Raw genomic sequence first — 16,895 nt, forward strand, 5'->3', positions numbered from 1 at the left:
AATCGAACGGTTCAGCATGCAGTGAAGAATTTATAGCGCACTTTGTGTTGTTTACAGCGCAAGGCGCTCGCTTACTGTGTGTTTTATAGTTTCAAGATTTTACACACGACAAATATATGATCAGATGGGTCCGAACCACAGAGACTCCAACCCAAAGTACCTTCTGATCTGGAGATTCTCCCGCCTGAAACCCTTAGCAAACGGGAAACTCAAAGTTGATGTGTGCGAAGCGCGAAATTTCCAGGGTTCTAGTAGCCCGACCAGACGCTGTTATGCTATGCGAAAACAGCTGTCGCGACGTACCATGTACAGCGACTGGGCTGTGTATAGTTAGGGTTCTAGATGCTCTCTCTTGCTATATAAGGCTTATTTTTTCAACATACAATAGAAAATATGTAAGAAATCCTTTCTCAAACGGGAGAACGGGAGATTTTGCAAAAAATGGGTTTTCGGCGGGAGATCTCCCGTCGAAAACGGGAGAGTTGGAGTCTCTGGAACCACACCAAAGCATGCAAGACCACTGATTGAATGAACATGGCGTCCAATGCCCCTTGCCTTGGAACAACTCCTACCCACACACACACACACACAAGCCCTACTGGCCAGGGATAGGATGTTACATAACCCCGTCCAGTGCCCAATGGCAATGTACCACACAGCACGGTGGGCGGCCATGGTATACTAGCAGTACGCAAAGCGAAGCCATCCGTTGGAGCTCTACGGGCCAGGGCAGGGGCAATACGCAGGCAGGGAGGTGTGAAAGTCTCTCTAGCTCTAGCTATGCTCTCATACCAGGGATCCCGGAGCACACCTCCCTGCCTGCACCTCCCCTGGCTGGGCCTGGCGCCTGCCGACAGCAACTAGCAAAATCAGCTGGGTCCCGTTGCATAAAACTTTTTAGCAACCTTAAAAAAATTCAGGTTGGGATTTGCCCAACCTGAATTTTTTAAGGTTGCTAACATAAGGATGTAAAATCCGTTGCATAAAAACTCTGGTTGGGAGCTTCCAACCGGAATTTTGTGATTTCAACCGGAAAAAAATCCGGTTGGAGTTTTATGCAACGGGCCCCTGGTGCATGCTGTTAATTTACCGGAGACTAACCTTGCCTTGAACTTGACTCAAGATGAAGCTCGAAGCCCCAGAGGGCGCCAGTTATAAATTCAGAGGGTCAGAGCTAGTTGTCGCACCTCTAGACGAGCAACAGGGATGAACGCTGTCATTCCGCTTCGTAAGCTGCAGGTTCACTCCTTTTATGTTTACGAAACGCACCAACCATAGCAGCGTGCAAGGGATATTGACATTATGTTTCACCACCACTGTCACATACATTGCACTGTGCATGGGTATTTGAGTACACTCGTACTCTTGACGAGGGTAGCCACTGACCTCCGAGTTGGCCGAGCTCCACTCGAAATACGATACAGATGTACTTATAAGCCCAGCACCTCGCAAGCCATAGTAGTCTGTGTTTCAGACGTTTTTAATTATCATTATTGGCTCGACCTAAAAAGTCGTTACCGGTATACCGGTATAGAGAGTTGGCAGCCTAAATCAATACCCTTTTCATATTGGCCAAAAACACGACACGTCCTCCGGAGGACGTGTCGTGTTCATCTCAGACCACTGCAGTATGAAAGCTAGACTCGGCGTGAACACATCATGAACAGTGGATGACACGGCGTGAAGTTCGTGCTAGACCGTCTAGCACAAACACGGCACGTCCTCCGGAGGACGTGCCGTGTTTGTGCTGGACGCTGCTACTATGAGCAAGGAGGTACTAGGCGAGCTCGCCTAGTACCTCCTTGGTATATATACTACTAGCATACTATACTATTATAGCTTTGACCGAAAAATCGGTCTGTATCTGGTCGTCGGGGATAATATGTTCCGGGGAAACTGCGTCTGGCTTCACGGAGACCCTCGAGAGCGAAAACGTCAAAAAAATATTAAAGACTCCTCCGGACAGACGGATCCTTCTGTCTACAGTATAATTATAGCTCCTATACTACCGTATGCCCCCCCCCCCCCCAAATACAACGGGACCTTCCGCAATGATATCTTTAAAAACAGTGATCAATCTAAATACAGATTCAGCCGCATTTCAGGGTATGAAACTATTCGATTTGCTTCGGTGTCAAAGAGATATGAGGAATTTTGTAAAGCATGTCAGGAATCTCTTCCCTCCAAGTTCTGTCTATTGTATTCACACACAAGAGCATCGAAGTGCTAAACTTGGAAGAATCAGACTCATGGCATGCTTTACAACAATTCACATTTCTCCGTTACCGCTTAAAATGGGGTTTTCTGCAAAATAGAGCTAATTTATAAGATGTTATATTTTAACACCCTGGCGTAGCATTTAGACAGTTTAATCCAATTGGGTGTTATCAATGCGAAAATCTGTTTGTTTGTTTGTTGTTGTTGTTGTTTTTTTTTTTTTGGGGGGGGGGGAGACATTATTATCGTATACTATACTACTACTACAACTGTACGACTATACGACTGTCACTACCACTACTACTATATTCCGCTATAAATACAATAATTGTACTACTACTCCATGGAATTGACTCATCGATCATGCAGGGACTGACATATGGCTATTGACCTTGACCCCCCTTGGTCCTGCACCCCACTCCCCCCCCCCCCCCCAAAAAAAAAAAAAAAAAAAAAAATGTGCCGCGGCCCCTGACGATGGAGTGTATCAATTTTGCTCTCGATATCCTGATGGTCAAAGGAATTAATGTAGTCTTGGAGGAGATCAAAACAAAAGAAGCCAAACAAGACAAATTTAATGGACCATGGAACCCATTATATAGCAAAATAGGAGAAGCAGAATGCAACGGTTGGGGGGGGGGGTATGGGGGATAGAGTAGGCCTAATGTTGTTTCAAGCAGTGGCGGATCAAGGCGGGGGCACACCGGGCACGCCCCCCCCCCCCCCTTAAGTTTTATTAAAGTTTATAGAGACGAAGGGAGGAAGAGAAGAAAGACAAAAGGGGTTTAGAGAGGCAGAAATGAGGGTGGGATCGAGAGAAAGAGAAGGAAATTGAAAGTGGGAGTCCGTGTAAAAGAAAAAAAAAGAGGATCATAAACATAATCAATTACGATACATAGGTTCTGTCTCTTTACATATCGTTCATTTGTTTCATTAAATGCTGGAGCATCCAACAAATTCCTTGAAATATAATCATATGAATGAAGTTAGACAATATACACGATGCAGAAACGAAAATGATGAGATTATCAATTGCAAAAAAAAAATGATACAATAAACAAAGTTGCATACGTATTTTCATAGAATAAACTGAATTCCTCTATAAAATTATACACTCTTTCATATTACAAAGGATATTCTAGCTCATCTCAAAATCATGATCGTCAAGACGGAAACCAGTGAGTACCATCCCCTTAATGAAAAGAAATGTACACACACAAACACTAAAAAATGTTCCGTGGTCCTTTGATGATGGTGTCAGTCTGTCCGTGGAGATAGGCCTATACAGCTCCATGGTCTGTCCATGGAGCTACTAACAGAGTAGCTCCATGGTCTGTCCAAGCGGAGGATGGTACGTGTATCGTGATACAGTGTACTTGTTTACCTCTCTGATATTTCTATGTCAGTAGAATAAACGTTATGATAATACATAAAACGGCTTGACGAAAGACTATAAACAATTTTCTATTGCGTAACGATTACGTGCGCTGACATGCTGACTGAGTGACAGAAGTAGCACCTGGCAACAATTTTCATCGTGATGCCGTATTTTACCATTTTCAGTGTAAGTTCTGCCTTTGTTTAAGCTGACATTACGCTTTCAGAATGCCATGAGAGGCTAACCTTGAGTTATATCTTGTTGCGTCAAAAGAAATGGCAATGATTTTGAGATCGTGTTCGAACCAGACTCGTACTCGACGCCCGGCTCAAGGTGAATAGTCCCACTTATGCTAATCGACGTATCGTGACAGTTCTGCTTATTGAAATTATGCAATAATAATGTTAGACAGAAAATCTGTCTTCTACTTTTACCTCTACGGTGCTTCTCATCAAAGCCTGTTCAGCAACTGGATGAAGGTTTGGTTGTGGTGTGGTGTGTCTGACAGTGGATGTAATTTGCTTGTGCTGCAAGCCTTAGTGCTGTTTCGAGTGTAAAATAAGAAGCTTACATAATTACACAAATGCGGGCAATGTGCATGTGCTCATTCATTGTGCAAGTGAATTTAAAAAGATCTCTGTCATATAGGACTACACTAGGAGTCTACTTGTAGTCTTTAGGTGGCTTCTATGGTTCTCTTGAACTGTCTGGAGGAGTCTTTTGATCATCAAATTTTTTACTTTATCGACTCTCGAGGCGATCCATGAAGCCAGATGCAGATGCAGTCTCTGCAGAACATACAGTATTCCCGACGACTAGTCTAGATACAGATCTATTTTTTGGTTGATAATATTATAATGTAGATTCTATGACTGGATCCGACTGTCACCTTTTCGTGGTTTTTGTACCCGCTGCTCTCACCTTCACAGGATGATAACCAAGTATGAACATGGAGGCTTGAGAGGGTGAATAAATTCAAGATTTTGTGGGATGGACTGAGACATGTTATGCAATTTTTATGTTAATAGTGTTGAATCTTTCTTCGTTAGAGGGGAACTCTGGATGATTCTAAGACTTTTAATGCATTTGAACATCTACGTGATCTAGAAATTGGTCTCGTAAGTCCTATTTTGCTATCCTTGTTCAGTATGATTCATTGTGTTTTTTTTCTTAGAACTTCAGAATATTGTTTTGTCTGCTCGAGGATCACAATAAATTCTACAAATCTATTGCAGTATTTATTTTTTATGTACTTGTTGGTGTGAAATTACGAAAATCAGCTGGAGTGCCCCTTCAAGATCTAGCACAGAGTTCTTCTCTTGATTCTAGAGATATTCTAAGTTCTACTTTATCACTTTACCTCTCTCCGTTTGAAGACTTAAGTTTAAGCCAGCCCGGGCAGACATCAGATTTTTTTAAGTGACAGACTGAAAGTATTGAAACTAGAATGATAAACACTATTGAAATGAGTTTTTGATAGTAGTTATCTATAGTCACTTATGTATCAGTAAGAATATAGATATAAAAGTTAATGAAATTGTTCTTGTGCTCACCTAAATAAAGTGTGCAATTATGTAAAAAAATTTGCAACCACCAAATTTGATGCATTGCAATATACATAACAAGAATTTACTTAAATTCTTTGAGGTGGTATATATATCTCATACTCATGCATAATGCAATTAATTTAATGTGGTAAAACTTTCAGAAATTTAGGTGCAGTATCAAGTAACTTCAAATTCTGTTTTTTCCAAGGAAAGTATTGTGGAGTGGCTTCTATAAAACAGCACAGATCCTGATGAATTGTTCAAATGTTTAGCTACATTACTTTTGAAAGTTATTTCTTTCTCTCCTGCAGGTGCATACAATTTAATGTAGGGAGATGGCTGCCAAGCTAATAAGATCCAGCCTTCGCAACCCATGGGTAACTGGGTCCCTTCTAGGTGTGACTGGTGGGATAGGTGTAACAGTGGCAACAAAACAGGGCTATATTGATTGGTCATCTGTTGGCATTGTCAGATTTGGTCGAGCCTTCTTTGCGGTAAGTTTGCAGTGAGGTGACTGTAGTGACAGAACCATTAGTTTCTAATGATGTTGGTCAAGTTGCAACTGACACTGACTGCACATTGCAGGCAGTTACTAAGAGGCAATATAATGGCATTTGTAGTAGCGTTTGCATGCATCCTGTTGGTGTCACAGCTAAAGGACCTGAGTAATCTTGTATCTGTAAATCCATGTGGTGATGTCTATAAAGATTGATGACATGTGTAATAGAATAAGTTATTCTGGCCATCACTACTTCAGATAGATAAAAGTAGGCATAAAAGTATAAATGGTGATGACAATGTTGAAATGGTTAGGATCATGAATATCTTAACTTTCCGTGTCATCACTCATGTAAAGTTCCTCTATCTTATGCAACATGATCCAATAAAACCAGTAAGTTTCATTCAATGCAAGCACATAAAGAATTATTTTCAACTATCTAAGTACTCGAATTTTGTTTTTTCTTGTTTATATTGATTCCCAGGCAGGAGCAATTGTGGTTGACTACAAATTGAGTTTAATGGGAAAGGAGAAAGGGTCTGATGTCTATCAAGATTGCATGTCAAAGGTGAGTCATTATGATGGATATTCTACGACAGCTTTACCATTTTGTAATTCATGCAAAAGCTTCATAATATCAAACATGCTCAATTATTTTTTTACACGTTCATAAACAGGCAAGTGTCATTTTTCACCTGGAAATTACTGTTCAATCCTATTTTGTGCATGCTGCACATTTAAAGGTTAAAATAAAACCCATCATCATTTACTCTAATTTACTAAAAGAAACTACCAAATGTACTTAAAGCTACACATCGGTGCACAAGTCTTAACTTTTCTCCTTTAAAATTTGATATTTGCATAGAAATCACACAAATTATAGTTGTCATCTACTCTTTCCAAGTGATGGTATCAGTATCCACTGTCAAAAACCATTGTCATCATATCCCATGACTTTTTATTCATGTCCATGTAACCTGCCCTTTTAAACTTTAGGTTCACCAGCGGTCAGCAGAGAGACTGTGCAGACTGTGCTGCTCTAATGGTGGGGTCTTCATCAAGCTTGGCCAGCATGTCGGTGCACTGGACTACCTGTTACCCAAGGAGTATGTTGAAACCATGAAGGTCCTCCACAACAATGCCCCGCAGTCTTCATTCAAGGAAATCACGAGGGTGGTTGAGGAAGACTTGGGTGTCAAGGTAAGAACGAAAATGTCAGTATTCTGCCTTCAAAAAGACGATGAAAAGCCAGAAGTTGTCTTTTACATTCCCCACTACATTTGCCAAATTCGCCGATTGCAAGCAAAAGAGAATGGATCACAACAAAGCTCAAACTGTGAATTAGACTGGCCCTGAAGACTGGCCATAAGGAATAACCACTCTATATTAAAGTTAACTTTAAAAAATACAGTGAACAAACAGAATTGTAAATGTTGCATTGTACTGGGCAGAAGATTAAAGAATGTGTAATCGTAAAGTTTTACATGTTTTTTTTGTAATGATACCATGTGCAACTACATTGGCAAATAATGTGAAGCAACGATAAAGCTACCTCACAACTCTGAGGCTGGAGGGTTTTTCAACAATATCAAAAGAATAAATGTGACCGGCGACAACGGTTTCAGGCAAAAGTCGGGAATTTTGAAAATTCATTTTTTCACTGAATCACATTGCCCATTTCCTAAGCTTTGCATTGATATAAAACACTTGTATTCTTCGGCACCATAAGTGGGCATAGAAAGAGAAATAAAATGCACTTTTTAAGTTGTTAGCCTGACAAAATTGCGAGAAAACAGGCTTTGAAGATTCACCTCTTTCTCAAAGACAATGTCCGAGAGGCGATGCGAGGGGAAAATCACCCATCCGTATGATGGTGCCAATCGATGTTAAGCCCCGCCTTTAGCAACCACATCGCCTTCTGATTGGCTCACTGAGAGAGTCAAATTTCCCGGGCACCTTCCTCGGAGCTCAGCGTATGGAGCCGAAAAACAATGCGTTTTGCTCGGGTTTGTTTACCAGTACGTCTTTCAAGATGGGGAATACGATAATTGCATGTATAGTGTACATGTACATGACGTGTATGGTGCACGCATTACGCAGTGGCATCCACACGCCACGACTGTGTGCATGTAACAGGAGCGGTGGCGAATCCACACATGTACATCGCGTTTTCATTGTGGTTGATTTGTCTTTATCATTGGCGACCCATTTGAAGGCAGAAAATTGCTAGTGCTGGCAAGGGTCACGCTTCCTGTTTGTTTTGCCTTTACAAGACATGCATATATGTTGCTTTGTTTGGTGGTGCTAATTAAATTAAAACAAACAAACACGACTCGTTAGTTTGATGCGATCTTGACGTGTAGTATTTGAATGTAATTGGTCACATATGACTGCTCCTTTCCTCTTATCTACCTTCCATTGAGTCAGTCTGCTGTCATAATTTTTACGACATGTACAAGTATACAAATTTGAGAATATTATTTAGTTTTCTTTTCACACGATTATGTCATGCTACATGGTTTTTGTTTCACTTCCATTGTCGAACATTGCGTTAGAATAGTTTGGATAGAAAACCAAACGAAGAGCACGCACTACATCAGAGCGAGCGTATATAAGCCACTATAGCAAGAACAATGGAGCATGTAATCGTGCAGGCGTGGACAAAGCATTCCCCAAACGCTGCAACTGGTGTCTCCGAAAGCCGAATTATGTAAATGTATGCGACGCACCAGCCAATCGCATGCAGACCCTGCGCCGTAGCAACACTGGGGATATTGGCGCGGCGTTCGAAAGAAGCTCGAAACTGACGAGTGCGATCCAACATAGGGTGCTTAAAATTCCATTTTCGATAGGAAAAACTTAGTCTTATGCTATGAAATTTAGTGTAGATGTAGAAAACATATCAAAGATTCGATTTCTGCAAAAAACCGAAATTGACAAAAATAATGGTCAAAATCTTTGTACCCCGCCTAGGAGGGAATTTGCTCTTGCGACTTTTGCCTGAAACCGTTGTGGCGGGTCACAAATAGTTTAAAAATCATGTGTTTGTTGTCTTTTTGTCAGTGATTTAGCAACTATAGTCAAGTTGTTGTTGTGCTCTATTTCACATCATTAGGTTGGTGATGTGTTCAACGAGTTTTCCCCAGAGCCTGTTGGAACTGCCTCATTGGCTCAGGTCCACAAGGCAGTCTTGAAAGATGGAACCCCAGTAGCCGTCAAAGTCCAGCACCCAAATGTCAAGGCCTACTCAGAGGTGGATATGCAAACGGTCGAGGTATGTGATTGACTCCTTTGACCAGTCACTCTGTTAGGGCAAAAAGCAAAATTTAGCAGATCTTTCAATGCTCCCAATGTCACTGGATGCAGTTAAGCTACTTTATTATGCTATTTGTTACTGTATAATATTATTTTGTATTGGCTTTCATGCAACCTGTTCTATGTAAGGTAGGAAGAAAGTTTGCTCTCACGAAAGTGTGGCACCAAATCAAAAAGATTTTCACCCTGATACCAAACTGTACCCAACTGTTCCTTGCGGAGTTAAGGCGTAAGTAGCGATCAGTTGTGCCAATACTGTCAAAAATGTTTGTGCATTCAATTAATAGATATATATATATTATATATATATATATACATATCAGGGCTCCACACTAACTTTTATTTTTGGTGGCCCAAAGGCAAACATCCTACCTTTTTTGATGGCCACCAAATGCATCATTTCTGAAATTTTGGTGGCCCGATGTGCATTTTTGGTGGCCCTGGGCCACCGTTAGTGTCGAGCCCTGTATATATATATATACAGGGGAAACTCGGTATAACGAACACTGCTATAACGAGATATCGGTTATAACGAGGAAATTTTCCAGGTCCCAAATTTCCTTCCACACAAGTCTATGTAAAATGCTACTCTTATAGCGAGATCGGCTGTAACGAAATAACTGCTATAACGAGATAAATTTTGTGACTTCCAAACAAAGAAAAACATAGCCAATCAAACCTGCTATAGCGAGGTAAAGCAAAATGCCTTCGGTAAAGCTTTACTTCGCCTGTGCTATCATCTTCCGAGATTGTAAAGCTTGATGCGCCAAAAACAGTCTTGTACACTAGTCAGTGCACTCCAGCTAGCACTGCATGTTGTACGTGTAAGTGTGTGTGTGCGCGCACACTGATACATGCAGAAAATGTGGTGGGACGGCCATAATGTATGCATGACATCATCATGACGTTTAGCAGGAATGAGACAATCTGATGCTGTGATTGGCTTTCTACATAGGGAATTCCCCATCTTCACACACACGCAGTCATAATGTACATACAGAATGTGTCACATACACACACAACGTTGTGCAGCCCATATTCAAGCTTCCATACAACACACACCCATACGATAACCACATACCAATCCACATACGATCTTGATACAATCGCAAGCTTTATAAATTTACAAATTCAAACATCTACAATTAATAAGAAACACATTCGTGACTTGATAATGGATTTCCTTGGCGAAAAACATCTTCTTACCCATAAAGGTGAGTAATTCCCTCACACACAATATCAAGTTATCAGTATTGATTGAAATATGATGGGTAGTCCCACATGTGCAAATTAATGTCTTTATGTTATGCCTTCTTTTATGCCTACTGATATAACGAGATATCGGCTATAACGAGGAAAATGACTCGGTCCCGACCATCTCGTTATATCGAGTTTCCACTGTATATATATATATATATATATTGACTATATGCTCAACAGTCCATATTGAGCATTGAATGAATTTTTATGCATGTGTATGTGTGTGGCTACCTTCTCTGACCCACTTAAAAAGAGATGGTAAGAGATAGGCAAATCTAATCAATTTGACTTTATTCATTGGTAATCATTTTGCAGTTTCTTCTCAATGCTGTGGCAAGGATCTTCCCAGAGTTTGAGTTTCTTTGGCTGGCGGAGGAAATGCGGGAGAAACTGCCATTAGAGCTGGACTTTCACAAAGAGGGCAAGAATGCAGAAAAGGTTGCCAAAATGCTGCAACACTTCAAGTTTTTGAAGGTGATATGATGAATGATGACAGCAGGCACAATGGTTCTTGTCCTTGCATGTAAATTCCCACCCAAGTTTGATTGTTGGTTTGTTTTCTTTCAATTCTCACTTAAACATAATTGTTTAATTACAAATAACTGAAACTTTCTTTAAAGGGATATGGTATGATGAGTGAATGAAAGGACTTGGTATTATCTTGAAGAGAGTGCTTTTGAAAACAAAAGTATTATAACTGGTGATCTGTAAAACAAAGATAATCAGCTGTGCATGGAATAATATAATAATAATGAAAAACAAGATTATGCATATCATAATTATGCCTTTTGACACTTAGTCTTTTGTGTGTCAAAGAGTTAGTGCCTTCTACAAAAGTTCCCCTGAAATTATATATTATGTACTTTAAGTTATTCTCCCGATTCAAAATCTTTTGTTAACCTTCATTTCGCTGGTCCCAATGCATTGTCATCCCAATTCAGGTGCCAAAGGTTTACTGGCAGCATTCTTCCCCCAGGGTGCTGATGATGGAATATTGTGATGGTGGCAAGGTGGACAGCAAGCAGTTCATGGACCAGATGGGCATCAATGTGAATGAGGTAAGTTCTGTGGTCACAGAGTGTGACATACATATGGAGATGTGCTCTTATGCGCTGCTGCACACTGGCACTGGTCTGATGGTCCCTGACCAGTAAAAATCACTGTCGGACTAGTAACTTTTTCAGGAATGGACCAGTAAAACATGATAAAATTGGTCCAACAGACAGCTTGGACCAGTAGAAAAAAAAAAATGGATTTGTGTGCAGCCCTGTCTTATGGCAGAGTTGTTTGAAGGAAATATCTGTCAAAAAATATTTTAGAGTATTTGTGCTTTGGAATGTTGGATAAAAAATTCCACTTGGTTCCAGGATTTGAACAACAATTGCACATTCCTAATTCATGTCCATACGCCATGCTAAAATTGAATTTATATCAATTTAAATGATTTTAAAAAATTTGCTCAAATATCTATAATCGAACCATTCTAGTTGTGTCTGGTATTCATTGTCTCTATATCTCCCTGAATGGGCCAACTTATGATTGAAGTTTCATAGTGCAGTGATAAACATGCATTAGAAGGAATCACAGGCAGTGAATTATGCTTGTAAATTAATGACTTCATAAGAGTATCGACTAAGTGGACACTCGTTATAACGAAGTCCTCAGGACTGGCAGATTTCTTTCATTATATCAAAATTTCATTATAACCAAACACTGAAATAAACAATGAAACACATAGAGTTGATAATGATGCAGCCTGAATTTTTATTTTATTACAACCAGAATTTCGTTATAATCATGTTCGTTTTCAACGGGAGTTCTCTGTACAACTATATATCACTTGCGATATAGGCTGTCATATTTACACATGAGTTTGAGCTGCTGCATTTAACCACTAACATGTTGCATTTTTTTTTCTTTTTTTGCAGGATGAGCCTGTAGATATGTGAAGGAGCTTATTTCCATATTTGCGGGTTACATGTTTTCTTTTCTCCTATTTTCTCTCTCTCCCCTTGTAGATTACACAAAATTTGGGCAAAATGTACAGCGAAATGATTTTCGTCCACGGGTATGTCCACTGTGACCCCCATCCTGGCAATGTCCTTGTGAGGCACAATGACAAGATGGAAGTGGAGATCGTACTTCTCGACCATGGCTTATATCAGGTATGCTGGACACTGGTCAGCTAGTATTATGTGGTCTCTCCTTATCATGTGCATGTGGGAATTGACCAGCAGTGACCATATGATTGCCACATTTACTGCATCTCTTCTAGATTATCATTACAAAGTGGAAGAGTAGCGGTAGAATGTGTTACCCTTTCGCACAAGACTGCTCTTGGATTTAGTATGACAAAGCAATCGCATAGTGTGTTATGCCTGTTGCCTCAAATTCTGGAGTTTCACTGTCTGGTGCAAACTAAAAAAAAAACAAAAAAACTCTCTTTCACCAAAGTTTATATGTTCTTGATGCATTGTAGGGCAAATGAATAGACTATATTTTTAGCTAGATTATAAGGCAAAGGAACAGCTTAATTTCAAGAAAAAAATACTGTTAAGATCAACAAAGATTGTGTTCGTGGAAATGACATGTTTTTTTAATTACTGCAATTAGTGAGAGAACATTGGTTGGTGTTGCTATGTCAGGTGTTGCAAACCTTTGGTTTTCCTGTAAAATTCATTTTTTCAGACGCTTACGGATGACTTTCGGCTGGATTATTCTCACCTGTGGCAGTCCATCATAGCAGCTGACTTGGAAGGCATCAAGCGCTATAGCAAGGCACTGGGTGCCGGGGACATGTACGGGATATTTGCCTGTATGTTGACGGCAAGATCATGGGAGGCGCTAGCTGTCGGCATTGACAAACAACAGAGAACGGAAGAGGAGGTGTGTGGAAATTTCAAATTGGTTTGAGATGTCACACAGCTCTACTTTACTTTACTCATGTGTTGTAAATTTGACATAGATTTCCCACATGTTAATCACAAAAAAAAAGTTTGGAAGTTTGGATATCGTTGAAGTCGTGTGGTTTGTGTGTGGAACACGCAGTATGCTGGCCCAAGGTTCAAGGAGTGACCATAGTGGCACTACCACTATGCAAGACACTGTATCTATGCTATATAACCCTTGCTACAAAATTGGTGGTAGGAGGCAAGGAATACTGCTTAGGAAGTGAAGATGGTGTACATTGCAGTGCAGATGTTCAGTAAGCCAAGTGCCAGGAAATACAGTGTGACAGTCTGAATATATTGTTGCAGACTGTATCTATGTCCATTCAGCCATGCATCTGTACATTTGGCAATGGCTGTATACATTCTATATCTCGTCACTCTGATTCATCAGTAATCTAATTGATAATCTTTATTGCAGCATTATTGTTGGTACAGGAATAAAGTGCATAATGCCATTTTAAAAAAGAGAAGGTTAGTGTCAGTTTTCTTCAGCATTTTAAGTTGACATGAAAGTGTATTCATTTGTTTATTGCATATATTCTTGTATACAGTTTCCATCAATGTCTTCTTGTTGCATGTGTGTGGTTGATTTTAACTTTCACACTGCTCTGCCATCCTTGGGTAGGTGTTCAAGTTTGGAGACTGACATAATATGATATGTCATCGATAGACATTCTTAATTGTCCCCGCCGAACGAGTTCGAGCAGGGGACTATGAAACGGGCTCCGTACGTGTGTGTGTCCGTCTGTCCGTCTGTCCGTCTGTCCGTCCGTCCGTGCGTCTGTGTGTGATCAAAATGTTCAAAATGCTACTCCTTCGCCATTTCTAACCCGATTTTGATTCTGTTTGCTTTATATGATAGCACTACATGGGAGCTGTGAAACTTGTATACAGAATTTCAGTTGTGACCTTTGACCTTGACCTTTGACCTATATTGTACATTTTGCTTCAAAATGCTACTCCTTCGCCATTTCCAACCCAATTTTGATTCCGTTTGCTTTATATGATGGCACTAGGTGAGGGCTTCAAAACTTCTACACAGAATTTTGACCTTTGACTTCTTTGACCTTTGACCTTGATTTTTGACCTATATTGTACATTGCCTACAAAATGCTGCTCCTTCGCCATTTCTAACCCGATTTCGATTCCGTTTGTCTATGTGATGGCACTAGGTGAGGGCTTCAAAACTTCTACACAGAATTTTGACCTTTGACTTCTTTGACCTTTGACCTTGATTTTTGACCTATATTGTACATTTTGCTACAAAATGCTACTCCTTCGTCATTTGTAACCCGATTTCAATTCCGTTTGCTTTAAGTGATGGCACTAGGTGAGGGCTTCAAAACTTCTACACAGAATTTTGACCTTTGCCTTCTTTGACCTCTGACCTTGATTTTGACCTGTATTGTACATTTTGCTACCAAATGCTACTCCTTTGCCATTTCTAACCCGATTTCGATTCCGTTTGCTTTATGTGATGGCACTAGGTGAGGGCTTCAAAACTTCTACACAGAATTTTGACCTTTGACTTCTTTGACCTTTGATCTTGATTTTTTACCTTTATTGTACATTGGCTACAAAATGCTACTCCTTCGCCATTTCTAACCCGATTTCGATTCCGTTTGCTTTATGTGATGGCACTAGGTGAGGGCTTCAAAACTTCTACATAGAATTTTGACCTTTGACTTCTTTGACCTTTGACCTTGATCTTTTTACCTATATTGTACATTTTGCTACTAAATGCTACTTCCGGCGGGGACATATATTACGCACCGCGTAATTTCTACATTTCCTTGTATCACTCTTAAAAAAAGAAAGAACGGAAGAGAAGTAGGGCATCCTCCTGGCACTTCCCTCCTCCCCTTCAATCTTTCATAATATTTTATCAAGAGAGGGGAAAATGCATTTTTATGCACACAGCAGTCTCTTGAGCTTCACAAGATTTCACGTTTTGTTTTGTTCCGTCTTGCTATTGACCAGGATCGCGAAGTTAGGGAGCATGCAGCCATGTACATCACAGAGATCACTCAGCTCCTGAACAAAGTCCCTCGCCAGATGCTGCTGCTCCTCAAGACCAATGACCTCCTGCGCAGTATAGAGTACGCCCTTGGTAGCAGCGAAAATGCCAGCTCTTTCATCAATATGTCACGGTGCTGCGTGAGGGCCGTTGCCCAGCACGAGCTGCTGCAGCACACCAGTTGGTGGGGACGGTTTACAGTGCGGTTCCGACGAGACTGCAAGCTCCTACAGATATCAGCGTACGAGTTCTACCTGTGGTTGACGTGCACGGCACTTGTAAGATGGCTGCAACGAACTTTAAGGGGTGTCACTGCCTCAGTGATCAGTTGATGAAGGGACTTCTCTAGATAGTGTCCAATTTGCAAAATGATACTTGTTATATTTATTGTATTTAAAGTCACATAGCAAGTTTTTCATTATACATCGTATTGAGACGTTTGTTTGGAAACAATGTGCAAGTACTAATGCCTATACTTGTCAGTCTTGCAGTCTCGTCCTGAGCACAAACTCCTGTTTAAGTGAATGGTCAAGCAAAGCAAAAATTCACAGAATATAATACACTGTATTGCAGATTTGATGCAAATTGAAAGTGATTCGTATGATTCTGTAGCTTTATATTACCAAAACATTTTCTCTCTATTTTCTTCTTCTGTATCTTCAAATAATCACTCTCAGTTATCTTATTTCATCTTCCTTAATTTCTGCCTTTCTTATCATTGTTTGTTTGTTTGTTTTTGATTTCTGCATATAACTCTCAACTTGACCGTAGTCACCGGCTTATTTTCCTGACTTCTAAGATAATCGTTTGTAGGCGACTGGACAGTATGAATGCCTGTTGACTTTCCTTTCAATTGGCACAACAATTTCTTAGCACTTCAGTGTTAACTGTAGGTTCAACCCAACAATGTCAATTCATGCTTTGGCCAATGCAAAGCTCATTGATATCAGTAATGGTACTGCATTGTATTGATCGTTACTTTGCTTGAGATGGAACATTGCATTATGTTTTAACTTGAAGGCCTTTCCAGTCAAAGTATGTAACTTCTCAAGATTGTTTTTGCATTTTTTGAATGTCTTTCAAAACAAAAGAGTGTGTTGCCAGTCAGGTATTATCTTAAGTTATCATTGAAATTTAAATGAAGGTGGTTTTGTTTTCCTTCTAAAATTGGTAGCAGACATTGTACAACTGTATTCCTGATTTTATTTTCTGAAGATTATGTTGTCCACTCTTTTTATTAAAGTGAATATATTGCAGAATAGACATTACTATTGGGAAGGAAAAAAGAGCAGTTCTTAAAATATGTGAATGTACTGTATTTTGCTCTGAAAGTGTCAATTTCAAAAAGATATGCAACGTTTATTTAATGAACACTTGCTTTAATGAGCAGTCAGAGATTTATTTCTGTCCGGTAGGTCAACTTGAGCTTTACACTGTAAATTTATTGACGTGAAGGCTTCACAGAAAGAGGTGCATATTTGATATAAATACACTCAGTATTATAGTCATATCCACGTGTTGTGCTGGGATAAGTTATATGCATGTATCATGTCATTTTATTGAAGCTTTAGTAATAAATGTCATAAATATCTACCGGTATACAATATTTGCATATATGAATTCATTGAAAGAAATGACATGTCTGTTAATGAGAATTCTTACCAGAGATACACTAGTGCTGCCTTTACAATTTCTGACATAAGGTGTAGAA

At 39.9% G+C, this 16,895-nt stretch overlaps 1 protein-coding gene across 1 annotated transcript; it reads left to right on the forward strand.

The window, feature by feature from the left end:
- Positions 1 to 3,708: 3,708 nt before the first annotated feature.
- LOC139719478 (aarF domain-containing protein kinase 1-like) lies at positions 3,709 to 15,597 on the forward strand. The gene is made up of 10 exons (XM_071630894.1): positions 3,709 to 3,781; positions 5,454 to 5,636; positions 6,126 to 6,209; positions 6,638 to 6,841; positions 8,757 to 8,915; positions 10,532 to 10,690; positions 11,158 to 11,274; positions 12,235 to 12,381; positions 12,905 to 13,102; positions 15,148 to 15,597. Exons 2-10 carry the CDS (start codon positions 5,478 to 5,480, stop codon positions 15,514 to 15,516), a joined length of 1,596 nt encoding a protein of 531 aa, XP_071486995.1. The 5' UTR covers positions 3,709 to 3,781; positions 5,454 to 5,477; the 3' UTR covers positions 15,517 to 15,597.
- The last annotated feature ends 1,298 nt before the right edge of the window (positions 15,598 to 16,895 follow it).

Source organism: Diadema antillarum, unplaced genomic scaffold, assembly GCF_040938485.1.
Source record: "Diadema antillarum isolate AM-2024a unplaced genomic scaffold, OU_Dant_1.0 scf00000111, whole genome shotgun sequence".
Lineage (NCBI taxonomy): Eukaryota > Metazoa > Echinodermata > Echinoidea > Diadematoida > Diadematidae > Diadema > Diadema antillarum.

Coding starts and splice junctions, on each gene's coding strand:
- LOC139719478 (XM_071630894.1), top strand. CDS start 5,478: ATGGCTGCCAAGCTAATAAGATCCAGCCTTCGCAACCCATGGGTAACT. Junction 6,210..6,637: donor ATCAAGATTGCATGTCAAAG/GTGAGTCATTAT, acceptor TTTAAACTTTAG/GTTCACCAGCGGTCAGCAGA. Junction 12,382..12,904: donor TCGACCATGGCTTATATCAG/GTATGCTGGACA, acceptor TCATTTTTTCAG/ACGCTTACGGATGACTTTCG.